Here is a 26,857-nt window from a genome sequence, read left to right on the forward strand (position 1 = left end):
GTATCAACATCAAAATTTTCTGGAAGTACTGGCCCCGTTTCCCTAACAAAATCATTTACTGTGATCGGCGAAAAATCTCGGTCAACATTACCTAATGCCGTAATGGCGGCAGTACAACTAGTCGCTGTTCGTCCTCATTCTCGGACTCGTTATCTATTGACAGTTCATTTAGAACATCGTTAAGATCAATATCTGACTCAATGTCTTCAGGTCCAAAGCCATCGAACTCTAAATTATCATCATCGTCATCAAAAATGACGCGCAAAATCGTAGCCAGACGCCATCACGCCTCGTTGTTGTCACACTTTTCTACACTCATGACTCACACTTTCTAGGTTAATTTATTCAAAAACTTTTGTATGAATGACGTGTACAAATCTGATTGGTCGATGCAATAATATCTTCTTAAAATAGTATCAGGGATTTCCAGATCGGTGTCGCTCTCAATCACGGGATTTTCCATGTCTAAGTTTACCGAACCGGCATGGCGTCGAGAGGCGCTTACATTGAGATAATGTAGAGGCGTCGAGAAGCGCTTACATGGAGATAATGCAAAGGCGTCAGGAAGCGCTTACATGTGGCAAGGGGTAAAGGCATCCAGAGGCGCTTACATGTGGCAAAGGGTTAAAAGAATCAGACAATTTCCATTGATATAAAGTACATATTCTATAAGAAATGCTCAGTCGGAATTGTAATTTATCAAATCAAAAAATTGATAAATTTGAGATACGGCCCTTTACTTATAAGCACGCCATGTTGGAGATACGTCCCTGTTCCTCTAAACAATCGAGTTACTTATACAGGGTGCTGACATTCCACAGTATAGATGTACTAGATCTACTAATGTAAGCAAGGAGGCTACTCGAGGTGAAATATTGAATTGGATTTCTGTACCAGGGTCTGTATATATGGTGTTATATCTCCGGCACATTTGGAGATATCAACCAGGGGTGTGTCATAGATAGAATTATAATGATTATAATAGGAATTCTGTAAACATGCAACATGCAAATTTTATCATTTTATATATGGGTATATGCGTTACTGGATTAAGGAGGTGCTGATCCTTGAATAAAAATGCTTCTTAAAAAAATATGTATAAGATTTTGTGTAAATTTGGTCTTGGTGAATTATAATGTAATTTAATAAAACCAAAAAATCAGTCAGATCGGGAATGATCTAGAAGGTCTGATTTTAAATTTAATGACACTAGAAAAAAAATTAGAAAAGACTACTGGAACTGGTAGAAAAATAATACCTATGGAAAGAGAAGTTATTTCAACTACAGATACCCTAAGTAGATCTCGGAGACACCCTAGGTAGATGTCAGAGAGTCCCTAAGTAGATCTCGGAGACTCCCTAGGTAGATCTCCGAGAGTCCCTAAGTAGATCTCCGAGAAACCCTAAGTAGATATCCGAGAGTCCCTAAGTAGATCTCCGAGAGACCCTAAGTAGATATCCGAGAGTCCCTAAGTAGATCTCCGAGAGACCCTAAGTAGATATCCGAGAGTCCCTAAGTAGATCTCCGAGAGTCGACCTCAAAGAGTCCCTATGTAGATCTCCGAGAGTCCCTAGGTAGATCTCTGAGAGTCGATCTCTGAGAGTCCCTAAGAAGATCTCCGAGTCCCTAAGTAGATCTGCGAGAGTCCCTAGGTAGATCTCCAAGAGTCCCTAGGTAGATCTCCGACAGTCCCTAGGTAGATCTCCGAGAGTCCCTAAGCAGATCTCCGAGAGTCCCAAGGTAGATCTCCGAGAGTCCCTAGGTAGATCTCCAAGAGTCCCTAGGTAGATCTCCAAGAGTCCCTAGGTAGATCTCCGACAGTCCCTAGGTAGATCTCCGACAGTCCCTAGGTAGATCTCCGAGAGTCCCTAAGTAGATCTCCGAGAGTCCCTAGGTAGATCTCCGAGAGTCGATCACCGAGAGTCCCTAAGAAGATCTCCGAGTCCCTAAGTAGATCTCCGAGAGTCCCTAGGTAGATCTCCGACAGTCCCTAGGTAGATCTCCGAGAGTCCCTAAGTAGATCTCCGAGAGTCCCTAGGTAGATCTCCGACAGTCCCTAGGTAGATCTCCGACAGTCCCTAGGTAGATCTCCAACAGTCCCTAGGTAGATCTCCGACAGTCCCTAGGTAGATCTCAGAGAGTCCCTAGGTAGATCTCCGAGTCCTTAGGTAGATCTCCGAGGGTCCCTAAGTAGATCTCCGAGAGTCCCTAAGTAGATCTCTAAGAGTAAAATTTAGGGGGTGGCGGGGAACAAAGGGAGATAATCAAGAGAGACAAGGGAGACAATCGAACATGTAAAACATACCTTTAAAAGACATTTTTCACATTACTTTATACAATTAAAATCACATTGAGGTTAATTGAAGCATCAGTAGACAATCTTCCAGTTGTAAGTTAAAAAGCTGAGCATTACAAGCAGATAAAACTAGCACATGCTTTTCTGAAGTTGTAATTTATCTGCAGATTTCCTCTGTTTCGATGATATTTATGTATAAAACATTTACATATCATTGATAATGATTCATTACAATTGATCAACAATAAGAACGAGAACAAGACAGAAATCATTGTAGAGTGAATATTAATCAGGTGAACTAAACAATATGTGTCATGCAAACTAACAAACAACAATTCTTTGGCTGAAAAAACATAAATCAATGAAATTATTCAGAAAATGTTACTATATATGGAAACATTTATTCAAAAATAAGAGATAAGAAAAGAATAAAAACTAAAATTAAAGAAAACGAAAAACATATTCATCAATATGCTACTGAAATGTTACCTCAAATAAAACTATAGATAAGAGTGGCAGTTACATATGAAGTAAGGCAATGGAAACCTCTTTTTGGACTACATATCAATTTGATAATTTTTTCTAGATAAATAAAAACGTTTACTAAATTGCTGACTCAGAAGTCAGATTTAGATCTTTCTTGATTTATTACAGTTATATTTTCATTCAAGCAAGTTGCTACAAGTACATGGATTCTTATACATGATGGAATTGAAATGACTCTCTTTCTGTCCAGCAAACTCCTTTAACCCAAACAAGAGTACCATCTCATGATGCAGGCTTTTACTTAAATAATTTGTCACTCTTCTTTTCAGATAAAATTCCGTTTCTGTGGAATATATATTTATGTGCATGCTAAAATCCTTGACACAATTATGGTAGAAATTTTTCTAAAAAGTATCAAATCACTAATTTTCAGGATAAGTTATCCTTCAAATGGATCCTACAGTTATGTATATACTGGAAAACTTGCAAAAAATATTCACTTTTTTTCTTCTAAAGTTGTCTTTGTTAGAAAAAGTTCATCCATGTAGAGCACAAGCCAAACGTGTTGCCTAGTACGTTAAACAAACTTTATGTCACACATCCTTCCCTACGCAGAAGCAAAAAAAAATAATAAAGAAAACCTCCAAAACCAAATTTTAATTCTTGTATAAACACATACCTGCCATACATTTTTAGACCATCAGAACCCTGCATTGGATCATCGAAAAATGGATCCTCATCGATATCACTACCTCCCATCAAGTCCGCCTCGACCGAGTGCTTGCTTGGCCCATTTCGTAAGTCATCACTTCGCAGATTCTTTTGGTTTTTGGAATCCACAAAACTTTTACTTTCAGACTAAAAAAAAAAGGAAAAGAATTTTTTTTTTAAAATTAAGTTATCATGGTAGGTAATAAATGATCGATATAGTTTTATATATACATGTATCAATGGTAAAGGAGTTTTGGGACAGAAAAGGAGACATGACGAAAAAAATTGTTTAGTTATTAAAGTCAGTATACTGATATCATATAAGAATGTAAATATCAACACTAGATTTAATCAATCACTGAGCAAAATGGATAAAGATATTAAGCACAGATTTGTTGTGAAGGAGACAAATTTTGGAATTTTCATGACATTTCAATAAATATTTCCACAATACTATTCCCGCTATCATAACATTTCAATAAATATTTCCACAATACTATTCCCGCTATCATAACATTTCAATAAATATTTCCACAATACTATTCCTGCTATCATAACATTTCAATAAATATTTCCACAATACTATTGCCGCTATCATGATTTGTATAGGTCTTACCCTACTGTGTGGAGATCGCGACCGTGGCTGTGGAACAATATCGCTTATATCACCAGCCACAACCGTTCTACACAAGATGAACAGGCGTTTGTACATATCCACGAACTCGTCAAAAGTGATACCTGAAAATAAAAATTACAACTCTAGCATCTATGTAGGTCATTCCTATGTAGGGTTTTGGTTTGGTTTGTTTTTGTTTAACGTCCTATTAACAGCCAGGATCATTTAAGGACGTGCCCGGTTTTGGAGGTGGAGTAAAGCCAGAATACCTGGAGAAAAACCACCGGCCTACGGTCAGTACCTGGCAACTGCCCCACGTAGGTTTCGAGCCCAGAGGTGGAGGGCTAGTGAAAAAGTGTCGGGACACCTTAACCACTCGGCCACCGCGGCCTCCTATGTAGGTCATTCCTATGTACAGGTATATTTAGTCGTGTTTCAAAAAGAGATAAAACATTACATGCATGCTATATGTATAGTCTGTTTCACGAAAGTTTATCGTTGAAAATTTGTTGTAATGCAGAAATTGCTTGAGGAAATTCCAATCCAGAGTTGTCCTTTTTGCACACAAACCTTATTCAAGAAACTTATGGTGATGCTAAATATTGACATACATCACTAAAACAAACCATGTTGTTAAACACACTGAGATCTAGATGAATGCAAGTGATTGTTGCAACTATCACATTTTTTTTTCTTTGAAAACCAACATGTTTTGAGGCGTGGCCATTACACCAGACTGATTACTTGAGGTCAGTGATGAACAGGCCCATCTTGTAAGTTAGCTTACTGGTAATTAACCACTTACATGACCATACATGCCATATTTTTGGGAGACCAATAAGGGAGATTGATGATTATTTTAAGGGAGTTTTGCCTAAAATAAGGGAGATTTGTGCGCGACATGAATATCAACATTTTTACTCAATTTTAAAGCAATAAACTAATTTTGAAAGTGATAAAGAATATTTATATTTATTTTAGATATTAATCATACTGTATATGCAAACAACAAAAAGTTGTATAAGGTAAACAAGAGATCCCAGAGGGATCTTGGCGCCCACCATTGAATGATCTTCATAGGTTCCATGTCAGATTGATCTTTTCTCTACTTTTCCCTTCATTTTACTAATCTGTGCAAATTGAGACATCCCTCCAGTACTTTTCAAACAAGGGAATCCTAGCTATATAAGAAATTTGAGATTTAACGATAATGGCTGTTTGTTTGCAAGGTTGTTTTCAGGACAGACTGGTCCAAAAATGCAATACAAGGGACCAAGGGGAACCTACTTATGAAATTTGAGAAAGATCCATTCAGTACTTTCAGAAAGAGAGATAACAAACTTCAATTGTCAAAATCCAAGATGGCGGTCTGTCGGCCATATTGTTTTCCAATTGATCTCAAAATGCAATAAGCATAACGAGGCACCAAGGGGAACCTCCATATGAAATTTGAGAAAGATCCCTTCAGTACTTTCTCAGAAATAGCGATAACAAACTTCAATTGTCGAAATCCAAGATGGCTGCCTGTCGGCCATATTATTTTCAGATTGGCCTCAAAATGCAATATGCATAACGAGGCACCAAGGGAAACTTACATATGAAATTTCAGAAAGATCCATTCAGTACATTCTCAGAAATAGCGATAACAAACTTCAATTGTCAAAATCCAAGATGGCTGCCTGTCGGCCATGTTGTTTTCCGATTGGTCTCAAAACGCAATATGCATAACTAGGCACCAAGGGGAACCTACATATGAAATTTGAGAAAGATCCCTTCAGTACATTCTCAGAAATAGCGATAACAAACTTCAATTGTCAAAATCCAAGATGGCTGCCTGTTGGCCATGTTGTTTTCCGATTGGTCTCAAAACGCAATATGCATAACTAAGCACCAAGGGGAACCTACATATGAAATTTGAGAAAGATCCCTTCAGCACTTTCTCAGAAATAGGGATAACAAACTTCAATTGTCAAAATCCAAGATGGCTGACTGTCGGCCATGTTGTTTTCCGATTGGTCTCAAAACGCAATATGCATAACTAGGCACCAAGGGAAACCTACATATGAAATTTGAGAAAGATCCCTTCAGTGCTTTCTGAGAAATAGCAATAACAAGAATTGTTTACGGACGGAGGGACGGAAGGACGGACGGACGGACCACGGACCACGGACCACGGACGCAGGGCGATTTGAATAGCCCACCATCTGATGATGGTGGGCTAAAAATGCAATAAGTATACATTCAGATTCTGATGATATGAAATTATTTTTGATTTTTTTTATGTAACACAAAAAGTTTCACAGCTTTATTCATATTACATAACAGCATTATAAAAGGGTATATTATAATTACATGTAGCTAAAGATTAAGACAAGCAAGTTAATCATTAATCAGTTTGGATTTTCTTAAAATTAGAAAGCTTGATCCACTCTGAGGGAACACATCAGTTGTAAAAATCACCATGAAATGTCCTGTGGGATCCCTTATGTTGGACCATTTAGATATAAAAATATTCCAAGTGTGCAAGTGTATACACGAAGTCATTAGAACTGAAGATGTTCATGTTAGGAGACTGCAGTAAATCTTATCACGATCATTCTAGATTTTGTATATTGTCTCTGTCATGGACGGTACAGTCATTTTAAACATCATGATTGACCACTACGACCAACAGATGTGCTAATTTTGATAGTTTTCTAAAAGAAAATATCGGATTTCATCTTGCTATCACTGATCAACGATACACATGTTAAATGAAAAACATGTGTGATTTTGCGTCTGACCAGACTCTGTATAATTTACCATCATCAAAGAAAACAAACAATAATTTAAGTCTGTTAGCAAAGGGGGTTTAAGTTGCTTGTAAGCGACTTGCCTTTATTTCATGGTGATAGATATTCTAGCACAAACATTACACTAGCCAGAGCTTCGTGTGAAAGCCGTGTCCAACATGCGCCATTTTGATTGAGTGATCACGTGAACTAGATGGATCACGTGATTGCTAAATTTAGCCAAATCTCGCGAGAAAAACTACTGAATTGTAAACAAAAATGGCGTCGGCACAAATACCGGAGGGAATTACAAAATACGGGAATTTGGGCTCTCCTCCCGGGAGGAAATAAATGACTTGAAAATAAGGGAGATTTTGTCTCACGCCGGGAGGTATGGCATGTATGCATGACTTTCCTACTTGCCAATGTTTACTAATGATGCTATCACATGACCAAATGTCACATGACCACAGATTACTTTTAGCCTTTGACAGGTTAGAATAAGTACAAGGCATCGCAAATGATACAAATCCCCTCGCGTGCTAACACATGAACTCTGGCGCAAAATGGGGGGGGTGGGGTTATTGCAGGACATTGAAATAACATCAGTTGTCATTTGCACTGAACTGCAATAGACATGGATGGGCTTATTATCAGGCATGGGCTATCGAAGTATTGCCATGCTGGACTAATATATGAAGTTTGGTCAGGATCCATTCAAAAATGAAGTCGCAACAACGATGACAAAGATTTTCTATAAATAGTAACGGTGACCTTGACCTTAACCTTGGCGCCCTGAAACACGAACTTGTTTGAGGTATTGCCATGCTTGACCCATATATGAAGTTTGGTCAGGATCCGTTCAAAAATGAAGTCGCATTACAGCACTGACAAAGATTTTCTATAAATAGTAACGGTGACATTGGCCTTGACCTTGGCGCCCTAAAACACGAACTTGTTCGAGGTATTCCCATGCTGGACCCATATATGAAGTTTGGTCAGGATCCGTTCAAAAATGAAGTCGCAAGAGCGCTGACAAAGATTTGCTATAAATAGTAACGCTGACCTTGACCTTGACCTTGGCACCCTGAAACACGAACTCGTTCGAGGTATTCCCATGCTGGACCCATATATGAAGTTTGGTCAGGATCTGTTTAGAAATGAAGTTGCAAGAATGCTGACAAAGATTTTCTATAAATAGTAACGGTGACCTTGACCTTGACCTTGGCACCCTGAAACACGAACTCGTTAGAGGTATTCCCATGCTGGACCAATATATGAAGTTTTGTCAGAATCCGTTCAAAAATGAAGTCGCAAGAGCGCTGACAAAAAGTGAACATACGTACGTACTTACGTACGAAGGAAACGCTATATCCCCTCCCCGACTTTCGTCGCGAGGGGATAATAAGGAACTCTGGGTAAAAAATGTGAAACTTGGAAATCAAATGTCAAAACTACTTTAGCTGTTACCATCATACTTACTTAGACATCTCACAGGGGAGACAGTGTGGGGGCAACATTTTCAACTGAGCAACATTACTTCGCATGCGATGCAATTTAACAAAATCTAAGGGGAGATAACTTGTTATAGTAATCCATCATGTTAGATTCTCAGTTCACTTTCTCTATCCCAGATTCCAATGTCTGGCTACTGTCAAGTAGAGACCGTTTTTGCAGTTGACATCAAACAAAGGCAGTATATGCAGCTATGAACAATGTACATAAGCATTCAACAATTCATGATTGAACTTGGAAACCTGTTATAGGCCTAAGTGAAAGAAGATGAATGGCTCCATACAGAGCTATCAAGAGAGGTCTCCCCAAAATAGGGAGATTGGTTTATTATGTTTAACGTCCTATTAACATCCAGGGTCATTTAAGGACGTGCCAGGTTTGGCGGTGGAGGAAAGTCGGAGTACCCAGAGAAAAACCATCGGCCTACGGTCAGTACCTGGCAACTGCCCCACGTAGGTTACGAAATCGCAACCCAGAAGTGGAGGGCTAGTGATAAAGTGTCGGGACACCTTCGGCCCCCTAAATAGGGAGATTAATTACCCTGTAGATAGGGCAGGAAGTCTGAAGTGGAAAGTTAGTAAGTATGTTACATCTCAGATTACACTGATCAGTAAAATATTTCTATACATTTCATTACATTTGATGATGTAACCCAGCATGCAACATTTTTTTCAACATCTTGCTTATTGATCAACATGCTTATAGCTATCAATGGACATTTCTAGACATCTTATTTAAATTTTAGATAATTTCTGTATCATGCCAGCAGCCAGACTCAACATGAACCTATTACCAGTATGATAGACAATAATTCCTCACAATTACCAGTATGATAGACAATAATTCCCCACAATTACCAGTATGATAGACAATAATTCCTCACAATTACCAGTATGATAGACAATAATTCCTCACAATTACCAGTATGATAGACAATAATTCCTCACAATTACCAGTATGATAGACAATAATTCCTCACAATTACCAGTAAGATAGACAATAATTCCCCACAATTACCAGTATGATAGACAATAATTCCCCACAATTACCAGTATGATAGACAATAATTCCACACAATTACCAGCATGATAGACAATAATTCCACACAATTACCAGCATGATAGACAATAATTCCACACAATTACCAGTATGATAGACAATAATTCCTCACAATTACCAGTATGATAGACAATAATTCCACACAATTACCAGTATGATAGACAATAATTCCCCACAATTACCAGTATGATAGACAATAATTCCCCACAATTACCAGTATGATAGACAATAATTCCTCACAATTACCAGTATGATAGACAATAATTCCCCACAATTACCAGCATGATAGACAATAATTCCTCACAATTACCAGTATGATAGACAATAATTCCCCACAATTACCAGCATGATAGACAATAATTCCCCACAATTACCAGCATGATAGACAATAATTCCCCACAATTACCAGTATGATAGACAATAATTCCCCACAATTACCAGTATGATAGACAATAATTCCCCACAATTACCAGTATGATAGACAATAATTCCTCACAATTACCAGTATGATAGACAATAATTCCTCACAATTACCAGTATGATAGACAATAATTCCCCACAATTACCAGTATGATAGACAATAATTCCCCACAATTACCAGTATGATAGACAATAATTCCCCACAATTACCAGTATGATGGACAATAATTCCTCACAATTACCAGTATGATGGACAATAATTCCTCACAATTACCAGTATGATAGACAATAATTCCTCACAATTACCAGTATGATAGACAATAATTCCTCACAATTACCAGTATGATAGACAATAATTCCTCACAATTACCAGTATGATAGACAATAATTCCTCACAATTACCAGTATGATAGACAATAATTCCACAGGAGTGGATGTGTCGCCTGCACAAAAAATTAGGTGATTACAAGAGTTATCACAAGTGAACAAATTTTCTATTTTTAGTAACAGTGACCTTGACCTTTAACCTTCGGACCTGGAAAGCAATCCCAAGGAAGCTCTTTAGGTAAGGAAGATTTGCATTAAGTTTGAGTTTGATCGGCCGAGGGAAACTCGAAATATGGCCCAAAAACCTCTGTGCGGACACCGCCGACGCTGACACTGACATGTATAGTGATACCCTATATGTCCACTGCTTTTCACAGGCGACAGAAAAATGGAATGAGAAATTTACACTTGATTTTTTTCGATTATGAAGATAGAAACGATTCCTATCATTGCAAATGTATGCTTTTCACAGGCGACAGAAAAATGGATAAAAACAAGAGATCCCAGAGGGATCTTGGCGCCCACCATTGAATGTTCTTCATAGGTTCCATGTCAGATTGATCTTTTCTCTACTTTTCTCTTCTTCTAAGTCTTACTAATCTGTGTAAACTCAGAAGAAACCTCTAGTACTTTTCAAACAAGGGAAACCTATATATAAAATTTAAGATTTAGGCACCAAGGGGAACCTATATATATGGAATTTGAGAAAGATTCCTTCAGTGCTTTCTGAGAAATAGTGATAACAAACTTCAATTGTAAAAATCCAAGATGGCTGCTTGTCGGCCATGTTGTTTTCCGATTGGTCTCAAAATGCAATATGCATAACTAGGCACCTGGGGGAACCTACATATGAAATTTCAGGAAGATCCCTTCATTAGTTTCTTAGTAATAGTGATAACCAGTTTCAATTTTCGAAATCCAAGATGGCTGCCTGTCGGCCATGTTGTTTTCTGATTGGTCTCAAAATGCAATATGCATAACTAGGCACCAAGGGGAACCTACATATGAAATTGGAGAAAGATCCAATCAAAACTTTCTCAGAAATAGCGATAACAAACTTCTATGGTCAAAATCCAAGATGGCTGCCTGTCGGCCATGTTGTTTTCCGATCAGTCCCAAAATGTGATATGCATTACTAAGCACCAAGGGGAACCTACATATGAAATTTGAGAAAGATCCCTCCAGTACTTTCTCAGAAATGGCAATAACAAACTTTAATGGTCAAAATCCAAGATGGCTGCCTGTCGGCCATGTTGTTTTCCGATTGGTCTCAAAATGCTATATGCATAACTAAGCACCAAGGGGAACCTACATAACAAATATGAAAAAGATCCCTTTAGTACTTTCACAGAAATAGCGATAACAAACTTCAATTGTCAAAATCCAAGATGGCTGCCTGTCGGCCATGTTGTTTTCAGATCGGTCTCAAAATGCAATATGCATAACTAGGCACTAAGGGGAACCTACATATGAAATTTGAGAAAGATCCCTTCTGTGCTTTTTGAGAAATAGCGATAACAATCTTCAATTGTCAAAATCCAAGATGGCTGCCTGTCGGCCATGTTGTTTTCCGATTGGTCTCAAAATGCAATATGCATAACTAGGCACCAAGGGGAACCTACATATAAAATTTGAGAAAGATCCCTTCAGTACTTTCTCAGAAATAGCGATAACAAACTTCAATGGTCAAAATCCAAGATGGCTGCCTGTCGGCCATGTTGTTTTCCGATCGGTCCCAAAATGCAATATGCATAACAAGGCACCAAGGGGAACCTACATATGAAATTTGAGAAAGATCCCTTCAGTACTTTCTGAGGATTAGCGATAACAAGAATTGTTTACGGACGGACGGACGGACGGAGGGAGGGAGGGACGGACGGACGGACGGACCACGGACCACGGACCACGGACCACGGACCACGGACGCAGGGCGATTTGAATAGCCCACCATCTGATGATGGTGGGCTAAAAATTCAGTTGATTTTTTCGATTATGAAAATAGAAATGATTCCTATCATGTGTTATGTTCATGCTCCCTGACACTATCTAACAATGTTTAATTATGGATGTTCTGCATACCAATCAAATACACTGATAACACTTTCAATTTCATATAATTCACAAAAAAAATTCCCAAAATAGTCATAATGCATGCAATTATATCATTGAATCAAATTCTTACAGATATAGTAGTTTCATTCACAATGCAACTTAAATGTATGTTTTCATGCCAATGATCATACCAAAATCCAAATTTTACCTTTTGGCATGAGTGACAGGTAACCTAGATAAACAACAAGGACATCTCTGTAATATTCTATCATGTACAAACAACAAGGACACCTCTGTAATACTCTATCATGTACATCTACAAACAACAAGGACATCTCTGTAATACTCTATTATGTACAAACAACAAGGTCATCTCTGTAATACTCTATCATGTACATCTACAAACAACAAGGACATCTCTGTAATACTCTATCATCTACAAACAACAAGGACATCTCTGTAATACTCTATCATCTACAAACAACAAGGACATCTCTGTAATACTCTATCATGTACATCTATAAACAACAAGGACATCTCTGTAATACTCTATCATGTACATCTACAAACAACAAGGACATCTCTGTAATACTCTATCATGTACAAACAACAAGGACATCTCTGTAATACTCTATCATGTACAAACAACAAGGACATCTCTGTAATACTCTATCATGTACAAACAACAAGGACATCTCTGTAATACTCTATCATGTACATCTACAAACAACAAGGACATCTCTGTAATACTCTATCATGTACATCAATAAACAACAAGGACATCTCTGTAATACTCTATCATCTACAAACAACAAGGACATCTCTGTAATACTCTATAATGTACATCTACAAACAACAAGGACATCTCTGTAATACTCTATCATCTACAAACAACAAGGACATCTCTGTAATACTCTATCATCTACAAACAACAAGGACATCTCTGTAATACTCTATCATCTACAAACAAGGACATATCTGTAATACTCTATCATGTACATCTACAAACAACAAGGACATCTCTGTAATACTCTATCATCTACAAACAACAAGGACATCTCTGTAATACTCTATCATCTACAAACAACAAGGACATCTCTGTAATACTCTATCATCTACAAACAACAAGGACATCTCTGTAATACTCTATCATGTACATCTACAAACAACAAGGACATCTCTGTAATACTCTATCATGTACATCTATGAACAACAAGGACACCTCTGTAATACTCTATCATCTACAAACAACAAGGACATCTCTGTAATACTCTATCATGTACATCTACAAACAACAAGGACATCTCTGTAATACTCTATCATCTACAAACAACAAGGACATCTCTGTAATACTCTATCATCTACAAACAACAAGGACATCTCTGTAATACTCTATCATGTACATCTATAAACAACAAGGACATCTCTGTAATACTCTATCATGTACATCTACAAACAACAAGGACATCTCTGTAATACTCTATAATGTACATCTATAAACAACAAGGACATCTCTGTAATACTCTATCATGTACAAACAACAAGGACATCTCTGTAATACTCTATCATGTACAAACAACAAGGACATCTCTGTAATACTCTATCATCTACAAACAACAAGGACATCTCTGTAATACTCTATCATGTACATCTATAAACAACAAGGACATCTCTGTAATACTCTATCATCTACAAACAACAAGGACATCTCTGTAATACTCTATAATGTACATCTACAAACAAGGACATCTCTGTAATACTCTATCATGTACATCTATAAACAACAAGGACATCTCTGTAATACTCTATCATCTACAAACAACAAGGACATCTCTGTAATACTCTATAATGTACATCTACAAACAAGGACATCTCTGTAATACTCTATCATGTACATCTACAAACAAGGACATATCTGTAATACTCTATCATGTACATCTACAAACAAGGACATATCTGTAATACTCTATCATGTACATCTACAAACAACAAGGACATCTCTGTAATACTCTATCATCTATAAACAACAAGGACATATCTGTAATACTCTATAATGTACATCTACAAACAACAAGGACATCTCTGTAATACTCTATCATCTACAAACAACAAGGACATCTCTGTAATACTCTATCATGTACATCTACAAACAAGGACATCTCTGTAATACTCTATCATGTACATCTACAAACAACAAGGACATCGCTGTAATACTCTATCATCTATAAACAACAAGGACATCTCTGTAATACTTTATCATGTACATCTACAAACAACAAGGACACCTCTGTAATACTCTATCATCTACAAACAACAAGGACATCTCTGTAATACTCTATCATGTACATCTACAAACAAGGACATCTCTGTAATACTCTATCATCTACAAACAACAAGGACATCTCTGTAATACTCTATAATGTACATCTACAAACAACAAGGACATCTCTGTAATACTCTATCATCTATAAACAACAAGGACATCTCTGTAATACTCTATCATCTACAAACAACAAGGACATCTCTGTAATACTCTATCATCTACAAACAACAAGGACATCTCTGTAATACTCTATCATCTACAAACAACAAGGACATCTCTGTAATACTCTATCATGTACATCTACAAACAACAAGGACATCTCTGTAATACTCTATAATGTACAAACAACAAGGACATCTCTGTAATACTCTATCATGTACATCTATAAACAACAAGGACATCTCTGTAATACTCTATCATGTACATCTACAAACAACAAGGACATCTCTGTAATACTCTATTATGTACATCTACAAACAAGGACATATCTGTAATACTCTATCATGTACATCTACAAACAACAAGGACATCTCTGTAATACTCTATCATCTACAAACAACAAGGACATCTCTGTAATACTCTATCATCTACAAACAACAAGGACACCTCTGTAATACTCTATCATCTACAAACAACAAGGACATCTCTGTAATACTCTATCATCTACAAACAACAAGGACATCTCTGTAATACTCTATCATCTACAAACAACAAGGACACCTCTGTAATACTCTATCATGTACATCTACAAACAACAAGGACATCTCTGTAATACTCTATCATCTACAAACAACAAGGACATCTCTGTAATACTCTATCATCTACAAACAACAAGGACACCTCTGTAATACTCTATAATGTACATCTACAAACAACAAGGACATCTCTGTAATACTCTATCATCTACAAACAACAAGGACATCTCTGTAATACTCTATAATGTATATCTCTACATCAACAAAGCCTTGGGGCACAAGACCACATATCCCTCTATCAATTCAAGTTGGTATATTAATATATTAACTGTCAGTGACAAGATATACAAGAAATCAAACTACTTTTGTTGAACAAAGAGCTATAACTCTGTTTATTACACCTAAGTTGAACCAGAGACTTGGACCACAGACTGGGACCACAGACTTGGACCACAGACTGGGACCACAGACTGGGACCACAGACTTGGACCACAGACTTGGACCACAGACTTGGACCACAGACTGGGACCACAGACTTGGACCAGAGACTGGGTCCACAGACTTGGACCACAGACTTGGACCACAGACTGGGACCACAGACTTGGACCACAGACTTGGATCACAGACTTGGACCACAGACTTGGACCACAGACTTGGACCACAGACTGGGACCACAGACTTGGACCACAGACTGGGACCACAGACTTGGACCACAGACTCGGACCAGAGACTGGGACCACAGACTTGGACCACAGACTTGGACCACAGACTTGGACCACAGACTTGGACCACAGACTGGGACACACAGAAAAACAACTTACAACAGATTGGGTAGGACTTATTTTTCTCTATAGTTATATACTGATAAGGCACAGAAAAATTAAAACCTTGAAAAAAAACTACTTCTATAATTCGGCATATTCAAACAACTTTAGTCATGTTGTTTTTCTTCTTGTTTTTGTCTGAATAAAAATTTCACCAAGAAGAAGAAAATTAAGGTTTTTTTCATTCTTTACACTGATTTCCTTATCTTATTTTTAATGAGCGATTACTCTTTCGACAAACTGGATATTGATAAAGGAATTATACGCTACACTTACTACTGCTGAAGTCACGATCTGCCGCACGGAACTCATCGTTGACGTACCGATCCAGCATATTTCTGAAGAGACAAAACAAACTCAGTGACAATAACAAAACACTGCTGAACATCATACATGTACCTATGGGTATACCAAACCTAGAAAACTTAAAGGTTGGCAACGACTTTATACTGTTTAATATGTCCTGTCAACAGCTAAGGTCATTTAAGGACGACCTCCCCTGTCTGCTAGTTCCATTTATGTAGTGAATGTATTTTAGAGGTTACAGATGTTCGTGTTTGTCTCTTGACAGTGCAGAACTTATGTCGACTGTAGGGTACTGACAGAGACACCCAAAAGGTCACCTCATCCGGTCACAGTATACTGACAAGAAGCGAACCAGTCTACCCAAAGCCTTCCTCACAGGGGCGAACACTCAACTAAAGGCCAGAGCACAGGGTCCAAAGCCTTCCTCACAGGGGCGAACACTCGACTAAAGGCCAGGGGACAGGGTTCAAAGCCTTCCTCACAGGGGCGAACACTCGACTAAAGGCCAGGGGACAGGGTTCAAAGCCTTCCTCACAGAGGCGAACACTTGACTAAAGGCCAGGGCACAGAACCCAAAGCCTTCCTCTCAGGGGCGAACACTCGACTAAAGGCTAGGGCATAGGGTCCAAAGCCTTCCTCATAGGGGTGAACATTTGACTAAAGGCCAGGGCACAGGGTCCAAAGCCTTCCTCACAGGGGCGAACACTCGACTAAAGGCCAGGGGACAGGGTTCAAAGCCTTCCTCATAGGGGCGAACACTTCCGACTAAAGGCCAGGGAACAGAGTCCAAAGCCTTCCTCACAGGGATGAACACTCAACTAAAGGCCAGGGGACAGAACCCAAATACTTCCTCACAGGGGTGAACACTCAACTAAAGGCCAGGGGACAGAGGACAAAGCCTTCCTCACAGGGGCGAACACTCAACTTAAAGGTCAGGCCACAGGGTTCAAAGCCTTCCTCACAGGGGCAAACACTTCCGACTAAAGGCCAGGGCACAGGGTCCAAAGCCTTCCTCACAGGGGCGAACACTTCCGACTAAAGGCCATGGCACAGGGTCCAAAGCCTTCCTCACAGGGAACAGGGACTAAAGCCTTCCTCACAGGGGCGAACACTCAACTAAAGGCCAGGGCACAGGGTCCAAAGTCTTCTTCACAGGGGCGAACACTTGACTAAAGGCCAATTATTAGTGTCAAGGGTTATATTAGGAAGAAGAAAATTGTTTAAAAAGAAGAGAAATGTTAAGATCCCAAATTTAGTCGCCTCTTACAATCATGCAATGTGAGCAGTAGGTCTTAATACACCCTACCTGCAGGGAACTATATATTTTCTGTAATTCAGACACTGTAACCATGATCTATTTTTAGAAACTACCTTTGTATGACCATGACAAAACTAGAACTGTCGTCCAGAGGGCCAACTCATACCCCCCCGCTCCTGCAACCTCCATCGTTACTATGTGTTCATTTATACAATAAACGAGATATACAATTAAATTTCACTTAGTCGTATTCAGTTTTCTTGGTTACCCTAATTCTTTTTTATCTATATTATGAATAAATTGTTGTACATGACATGAAATGATTTCACATGAGAAAATCTTTTCAATTGATCAATTTATAACAAAGAAAAAAATTTAAAAGGTTATGAGAAAGGTAAAGTGTGAATGGGATTTATTCAAAAAATTACAACGTGATATAGATTACGCACATCTACAATGTATAAGGATTATTGTCTTGAAGTTTCGTTGAAATCAGATAAGTAGTTTAGGAGAAGTAGCCGGTACATCGTTGCATCAAACTCGCCCAAAAAACTAAGTTTTGTGCCCTGGTTACCATTGTAACAAAAAAATTACGACGTGATATAGATTACGCACACCTACAATGTATAAGGATTATTGTCATGAAAAAACTAAGTTCTGTGCCCTGGTTACCATGGTAACCATAAGAGGAGTAGACCAAAAAACTAAGTTTTGTGCCCTGGTTACCATGGTAACCAAAAAATTACGATGTTATATAAATTACGCACATCTACAATGTATAAGGGTTATTGTCATGAAGTTTCGTTGAAATCGGATCAGTAGTTTAGGAGGAGTAGCCGGTACATCGTTGTGTCTACAGAAGGACGGACGGACAACCTGATTCCAGTATACCCCCCCTAACTTCGTTGCGGGGGGTATAATTATATCTCTGAAAGCATACCTTATATTCTATGTTCTGGATTATATCTCTGGAGAAAACAGTTATGGACATGTATGACATTTTGTTTGTTTGTTTTTGTTTAACGTCCTATTAATAGCCAGGGTCATTTAAGGACGTGCCAGGTTTTGGATAGGAGGAACGTCGGAGTACCCGGAGAAAAAACACCGGCCTATAGTCAGTACCTGGCAACTGCCCCACATAGGTTTCGAACTCGCAACGCAGAGGTGGAGGGCTATTGATAAAGTGTAGGGACCCATGATACATGTATTGTATTAGGGTATCTGTATGAGGGATCCTACTCATTATTAAGGAGATTAATTATAAATCACATCAGTATGGTAGTGTTACAGGTGTTGTGATCCTACTCCTAATTAAGGAGATTAATTATAAATCACATCAGTATGGTAGTGTTACAGGTGTTGTGATCCTACTCCTAATTAAGGAGATTAATTATAAATCACATCAGTATGGTAGTGTTACAGGTGTTGTGATCCTACTCCTAATTAAGGAGATTAATTATAAATCAAGACAGTATGGTAGTGGCACAGTAATGAAGTGTTTTTGTATACATACCTATTAAAATTTGGAAACATGTCCATGAATAATTCCCTTAATTCGTCTTTATCAATTTCTCCATTTCTATCCTGAAAATAAATAAGAAGCATGCTATGAACAATATATTTAGATTTTTGTTATTGAAAACTTTGAAGTGCACACAAATTAAACATACACACATTCTTGCTTCTGTGAGTTTCAATTTAGATTTTCAGTACATAATTGTGACCTACCTTGTAATATAATTGTGACCTACCTTGCAATATAATTGTGACCTACCTTGTCACATAGTTGTAACCTACCTTGTCACGTATTTGTGACCTACCTTGTCATAGTAATTGTGACTTACCTTGTCATGTAATTGTGACTTACCTTGTCACATAATTATGACCTACCTTGTCACATAGTTGTGACCTACCTTGTCACATAATTGTGACTTACCTTGTCATGTAATTGTGACCTAACTTGTCATGTAATTGTGACTTACCTTGTCATAGTAATCAAATTTACTCTGTGCATCTAATAACTGTTTCTTTGTTAATTCCTGAAAATAAACAAAAAACTTCTGAAATCACTATGTCCAAAAACATGTAAGTCCTAATTACATTCAAAGAATGAAACACACATAAAGAACTACTGAAAACCAAAACCAGAGCTGCTAATCAAGGCCCGGATTAGGAATGTATCCTATTGAAACTGTACTCAAGCATGTATGGTACTTCAAAACAAAAAACTTGACTCCTTTTGTTCAGGAATCATTTGATGTTAATAAATCTTTATATGAGAAGATATACTTCTGGTATAATTACAGCATTGTACACAATGTGATAAAGAATAACAACCATATAAAGACTATCTTCATCAAATAATTCAGCAAACAGGAAAAGAAAACTTCAAGCTTCATTTTCAACTTCAAACTGATAAAGGTTACAGTCCATTCGATGGGATGACACATTCCCTATTTATTGTCCCTTTCCAATGTTGACCATCCAATCATAGTGAACCACACAGTTCAGAAATGTAATTGCACAAATCACATCCTTTATGTGGAGAGAACAGTTTTCGGGGTGTTATAAGATTCCATAACTGTATGCAAATTTGTGAATCATTCCATATCTATATCTATATATATACCGTTCGTGTATATATTTACACATATCAAAATTGGAATGACACAGGAGATTTGCAAGTTTAAGTTCACCATCAGTCATGGGAGGTTTACGTAAAATGTTATATTTACCGGGGTAATTAGTAATTTTGATTATATATTTATCAAGCTCTATTCTGTACTTTCTACCAGTGCTTATATTAGAGAATGGACACAATTATATGTTCTCCAATGTCAAAATTAATCATATGTAAAATATTAGGGGTTTATTTGACCGAGACGTATTTAAATTTTTTGTAATCATTCGCCATTCGAGGCCTGATTGCCGTCATATTTGAATTACCAAAATGGACCTGAAATCAATATTTTAAAAAAGAGAATGATCTGTGACTTGAATATTTCATAAAAATAATTTAATACATCGTTTATTCACTTCATTCAGATCTTCAGACACCACATAATTTGTGAAGTCATATATAGAAATATATGAACCATTTTGTTATTGATTAATAGTTCACACAAGTAAGCACTAGATGTAAGCAGTAAGTATATGTACCGCTATCTACTGGCATGACTTTGAGTACAGTAGACCACTCGCTTTGTGGATATTGACAGGATAACATATATTTACATACTAATTCAATTTTAGAATTGTAACTGAAATCTTGTAACAGCATGGCACAAATATTGAAAAAATATTTAAGGTACATTGTAAATATTAACTCATTTGCTTGACTTAAATTTTCAGTTTATCAATTCATCGATTACTCTGTGTTTGAAGTATGGTGTAGTGAGAATTTCAAGTCTTGATTATGACTTGATGAAAATTCTAAATTAACAAATTATTAAAATGAATTTGTTTGAAAAATAACACAAGTTCCACAGCAATATTATATAGAGTATCAATCACAATATATCAGAAGTTATCAAACTACAGATAACAATTAACGAATGAATATCAAATTAAGTGAATATCACAAGTATTTTTGCATTTGTTTTTAGATAATCCGGATTTCCGTCTTTAAAAAAAAAATACCTAGTAGACGTAGTGCATAGTAAACGTAGCCATGTAACAGCTGCTTTTAATCAGACATAACTCAACATGAACTTAACACCGTCACAGAAGTTCGTCGCAATCGAAAATTTGGTCGTGAATTCGGTATTTTGCAAATTATTTCAAAATACTTTCAGGTAAAAGAAAAAAAAAATTCTCGTAAAAATATCGATTTTGGGTCGACTATCGGCCATTTCGGTAATTCAACTCTAACGACAATCGGGCCGCGATTCGCAAATGAATGGTTAATTTAAAATTCGGTCAAATAAACCTCTAATATTTTATATATGATACAATCAGGCATTGCAGAACATATATTTTGGTCAATCCTCTGAAAATAATGCCAATTTATATTATAATTAAGCCCGATTTTTCTTCGTTTCGGTATTTCCAAGTCTGCTTCACGTGTGGTCCGTTTCAGTAAATATTCTCGTCTTTGCCGAAATAAAAACAAGCTATATAATTGTTCATTTTAAACATGACAACAACTGCCAACCACACGTAACCAAAAATGTTATTGTTGATATCATCTGAATATTGCCGTAGTTATCTGTCACTTCGATTGTAAACCCCATGCCAAAGTGAAGGAAGAATCGACCAATCAAATTGGTTTATTTTTGATTTCCGTAAATCTTGCAGTTACCTCCCTTACAACAGTAAATACGTTCCAAGTATCGCCTACAACAAGCAATCCCGTGCACATAGCAAGATATTATCATTTGCATTTGATTTATTGGGTCATTTTCGTCAAAGGAAAATGGTATATGGAAATCGATGACAATTTTAACGCTATGACCAGTCGCCCTGACCACAAATGCCACCTAATTGTAAGCCTATACATATGTACAGTTCTTTCTCGCAAACACGTACAGTAACTACAGTATAGTATGATCCAATGTATCGTCTCGTATGCCGTCATTGATATATTTCTTTCTCTAAATTATAGAAATACACACCTAGTTGATAATGATGTAACATTCTAGAATATATATATTACACATTTAAGTAAATCGCGGACAAATTTGCAGACCTATGTTATAATGTCAGCCGTTTTGGAAAGAACACAGAAGAGCAAAACTTTCTAAACATCCGGAGACGAATGCGCCTGCGCAATAGTTGTTTATATAAACATATTGACCTGGAGTTATTCGCAAAGTTCAGGTTCATTTAGTCTTCTCATTTCGCTAGCGTTATGCATTTCTCAAATCGTATGCATCTTGAAAACACCTACTGAATACATTTCAACCTTTTCGGTAAAACTACTATATAAAACGAAGATGTTTTTGCAAGTAAATTATTTGAAGCGTAAGGCAATGGGGGCAGCCATATTTCATTGAAACTGACAGTAGATGGCGTATTGGTGAATGTGGCTACCATATATGGTTATATTTCTCAGTCCAGTTCTTGATCACAATAACCGAACATTAATGTTCGTTTAAAAACTGCATAAAGTCATTGATCATGTATTTGTTTTTACTTTTAAATCAAACAATAAGAACAGCAAGAACAACACTCAATAAAGAAATGAGGCCCATTGAGTGGACTGTCCTAACACTCAATAAAGAAATGAAGCCCATTGAGTGGACTGTCCTAACACTCAATAAAGAAATGAGGCCCATTGAGTGGACTGTCCTAACACTCAATAAAGAAATGAAGCCCACTGAGTGGACTGTCCTGACACTCAATAAAGAAATGAGGCCCACTGAGTGGACTGTCCTAACACTCAATAAAGAAATGAGGCCCATTGAGTGGACTGTCCTGACACTCAATAAAGAAATGAAGCCCACTGAGTGGACTGTCCTGACACTCAATAAAGAAATGAAGCCCACTGAGTGGACTGTCCTAACACTCAATAAAGAAATGAGGCCCATTGAGTGGACTGTCCTGACACTCAATAAAGAAATGAAGCCCATTGAGTGGACTGCCCTGACACTCAATAAAGAAATGAAGCCCATTGAGTGGACTGTCCTGACACTCAATAAAGAAATGAAGCCCATTGAGTGGACTGTCCTGACACTCAATAAAGAAATGAGGCCCATTGAGTGGACTGTCCTGACACTCAATAAAGAAATGAAGCCCATTGAGTGGACTGTCCTAACACTCAATAAAGAAATGAGGCCCATTGAGTGGACTGTCCTAACACTCAATAAAGAAATGAGGCCCATTGAGTGGACTGTCCTGACACTCAATAAAGAAATGAAGCCCATTGAGTGGACTGTCCTAACACTCAATAAAGAAATGAAGCCCATTGAGTGGACTGTCCTAACACTCAATAAAGAAATGGCCCCATTGAGTGGACTGTCCTAACACTCAATAAAGAAATGAGGCCCATTGAGTGGACTGTCCTGACACTCAATAAAGAAATGAGGCCCATTGAGTGGACTGTCCTAACACTCAATAAAGAAATGAGGCCCATTGAGTGGACTGTCCTGACACTCAATAAAGAAATGAGGCCCATTGAGTGGACTGTCCTAACACTCAATAAAGAAATGAGGCCCATTGAGTGGACTGTCCTGACACTCAATAAAGAAATGAGGCCCATTGAGTGGACTGTCCTAACACTCAATAAAGAAATGAAGCCCATTGAGTGGACTGTCCTGACACTCAATAAAGAAATGAGGCCCATTGAGTGGACTGTCCTGACGCACAATAAAGAAATGAAGCCCATTGAGTGGACTGTCCTAACACTCAATAAAGAAATGAGGCCCATTGAGTGGACTGTCCTAACACTCAATAAAGAAATGAGGCCCATTGAGTGGACTGTCCTGACACTCAATAAAGAAATGAGGCCCATTGAGTGGACTGTCCTGACACTCAATAAAGAAATGAGGCCCATTGAGTGGACTGTCCTGACGCACAATAAAGAAATGAAGCCCATTGAGTGGACTGTCCTAACACTCAATAAAGAAATGAGGCCCATTGAGTGGACTGTCCTGACACTCAATAAAGAAATGTCCAGCATAGATTCTGACTCTGAATTGTAAATCCTCTTTATCATATAATAAGTATATGAATTAGATAAAGCCTGTTTTTGTGTACTTAATACATGTACTAATGTTATTATGCCCACATTACATTTGAACATAACATAACCCAAAAATTATCATACAAGATATATACAGAACCCAGACAGTAGCTTTAGTATGAAGCTATAAACAAGCAGCGATATAAGCATGTAGCATTCGGCGCCCCTCAATGTGTGGTGGAGATCTCGGCACTAATTTATCTACTGTGTGTAGCACTTGGTATTGATTTTCTCAACAATGTACAGTGAAACTTCTCTAAACCAATCAGACACAGTACATTTTCGAGAGGGTTTGGTTTGGAGAAGTGATCCATTTTGACCAGTCAGGATACAATAGGATTCACTGTTGATTGTTGATCTGATGACGTGTTTTTTTCATGGATTTGGGGCCAATACAGGCCCCTTCCCCTAAAGAAACTTTGCTGTATTTTCCCAATTTTTAGTGCATATTTTCCCAATCAGAAATTGTAAGTTTCCTTGTATGAAAAAGTGTTGATCATAATACATTTCACAAGCCAATGCTATAATTGATTGATCATAGCTATATCATGCATATTCAAAATGATATTAAACCATTGCTTTAATAGTTATTTTTCAGCTTGGAAGAAAGTACATTTTCCCCGAAATTGAAAAAATATATTTTCCCAGTGGAAAAGGTACATGCCCTTGTATAATTAGGGTAAGAAAATCACTGGTATCTTTGAAGCGTTAATGACAGAGCTGTGTATCGGAAGGTGGGTAGCGATATGATTCGTATCGCGATACAGGGGTCACGATCGATACGTATCGCGATATATGGGAAGCTGATGACCTATCAGATATCTGGCATTTCATCGTACAGAAGTCATGTTTTGCTTGTGGTATTTTCGGAATATTAGAGTCTTTGTCTACATTTGTTACAAAAAACATACTTTGTGTCCGTTTCCCACAAAACATTCTTGAATTTAGATAATTTTGATTTTAAAGAACTCCAACAGGCAGCTTTATATAGGCCGCTTGAACAGCCTTGTCAGCCATATTGTTTACAGCAACACGTAAGCAAACTTTGGTCAAGGAAGATAACTACACATTTTCAAGTATCGCGATACAAATCAAGGATAGACAATGCATCGATGCATCACACTGCCCTTCAGACAGGAGAGCTAAAAACTAATTGTGTAGGCTGAGGACAAAGACCAATGATTGGACACAAAGTCCCATATATAGAAAAATAAGCACCGGACAACACTAATTATACAAAAGTCACAGACAAAGTAGTCACACACAAAGTCACAGAGTCACAGACAAAGTCGTCACAGACAAAGTCAAAGTCACAGACAAAGTCACAGAGTCACAGACAAAGTAGTCAGACAAAGTCACACACAAAGTCGTCACAGACAAAGTCAAAGTCACAGACAAAGTAGTCAACAAAGTCACAAAGTCACAGACAAAGTATTCACACACAAAGTCACACACAAAGTCACAGACAAAAGTAGTTACAGACAAAGTCACAGACAAAGTCATAGACAAATCACAAAGTCACACAGACAAAGTCACAAAGTCACACAGACAAAGTCACAAAGAAAGTCACAAAGTCACAGACAAAGTTACAAAGTCACAGACAAGTCACAGCAAAATCAAATCAAACAAAGTCAGTAAGCATCCAGACAAAGTCACAAGTCCGCATACAAAGTCACAAGCTAGACAGTCAGTACAAAGTACACAGACAAAGTCAGCCAAAGTCACAAAATCCAAATTAGACCAAATCCACAGACAAAGTCAATATCAGTAAAAGTTCAAGTCACAGACATAGTACAAGTCACAGACAAGTTTACCACAAATCACAATAAAAGTCACAACAAAATCACAACAAAGTCAACAGAAGTCCAGACAAGTATTGCAACAAGTCCAAGACAAATCGACACCAAGTCAGTACGACAAATAGTCACAAGGTAACACAGACAAAGTCACAAACCAAAGTCAGACACAGTAAGTCAACTAATGACAGCAGTCAACAAGTACAAATGTCTTAGCGAAGCAAGATGCCAAAGTCACAAGCAAAGTCACAGAAAAGTTCAAAGACACAAGACAACAGAAAAGTCACACAGACAAAGTCACACAGACAAAGTCACACAGACAAAGTCACAAAGTCACAGACAAAGTAGTCACAGACAAAGTCACAGACAAAGTCACAAAGACACAGACAAAGTCACAAAGTCATAGACAAAGTCAGACAAAGTAGACACAGACAAAGTCAGACAAGGTAGTCACAGACAAAATCACAAAGTCACAGACAAAGTCACAGTCACAGACAAAGTCACAAAGTCACAGACAAAGTCACAAAGTCACACAGACAAAGTCACAGACAAAGTCAGACAAAGTAGTCACAGACAAAGTCACAGACAAAGTCTTAGAAAAAGTCAGACAAAGTAGTCACAGACAAAGTCATAAAGTCACAGAAAAAAAGTCACAAAGTCACAGACAAAGTCACAAAGTCACAAAGTCACAGACAAAGTCATAGACAAATCACAAAGTC

At 37.6% G+C, this 26,857-nt stretch overlaps 1 protein-coding gene across 4 annotated transcripts in view; it reads right to left on the bottom strand.

The window, feature by feature from the left end:
- The window catches only part of LOC117326784 (FGFR1 oncogene partner-like), a 49,283-nt gene that overhangs the window by 12,205 nt on the left and 10,221 nt on the right, over window positions 1-26,857 (bottom strand). For all 4 annotated transcript variants that reach the window (XM_033883506.1, XM_033883507.1, XM_033883508.1 and 1 more), the window contains 5 exons: window positions 19,643-19,699; window positions 19,174-19,244; window positions 16,373-16,434; window positions 4,111-4,232; window positions 3,463-3,641 (listed from right to left, as the gene is read on the bottom strand). In XM_033883506.1, coding sequence (XP_033739397.1) covers window positions 3,463-3,641; window positions 4,111-4,232; window positions 16,373-16,434; window positions 19,174-19,244; window positions 19,643-19,699 — 491 coding nt within the window. The remainder of the gene's footprint in view (window positions 1-3,462; window positions 3,642-4,110; window positions 4,233-16,372; window positions 16,435-19,173; window positions 19,245-19,642; window positions 19,700-26,857) is intronic.

The sequence above is a fragment of the Pecten maximus genome, chromosome 5 (genome assembly GCF_902652985.1).
Source record: "Pecten maximus chromosome 5, xPecMax1.1, whole genome shotgun sequence".
Taxonomy (NCBI): domain Eukaryota; kingdom Metazoa; phylum Mollusca; class Bivalvia; order Pectinida; family Pectinidae; genus Pecten; species Pecten maximus.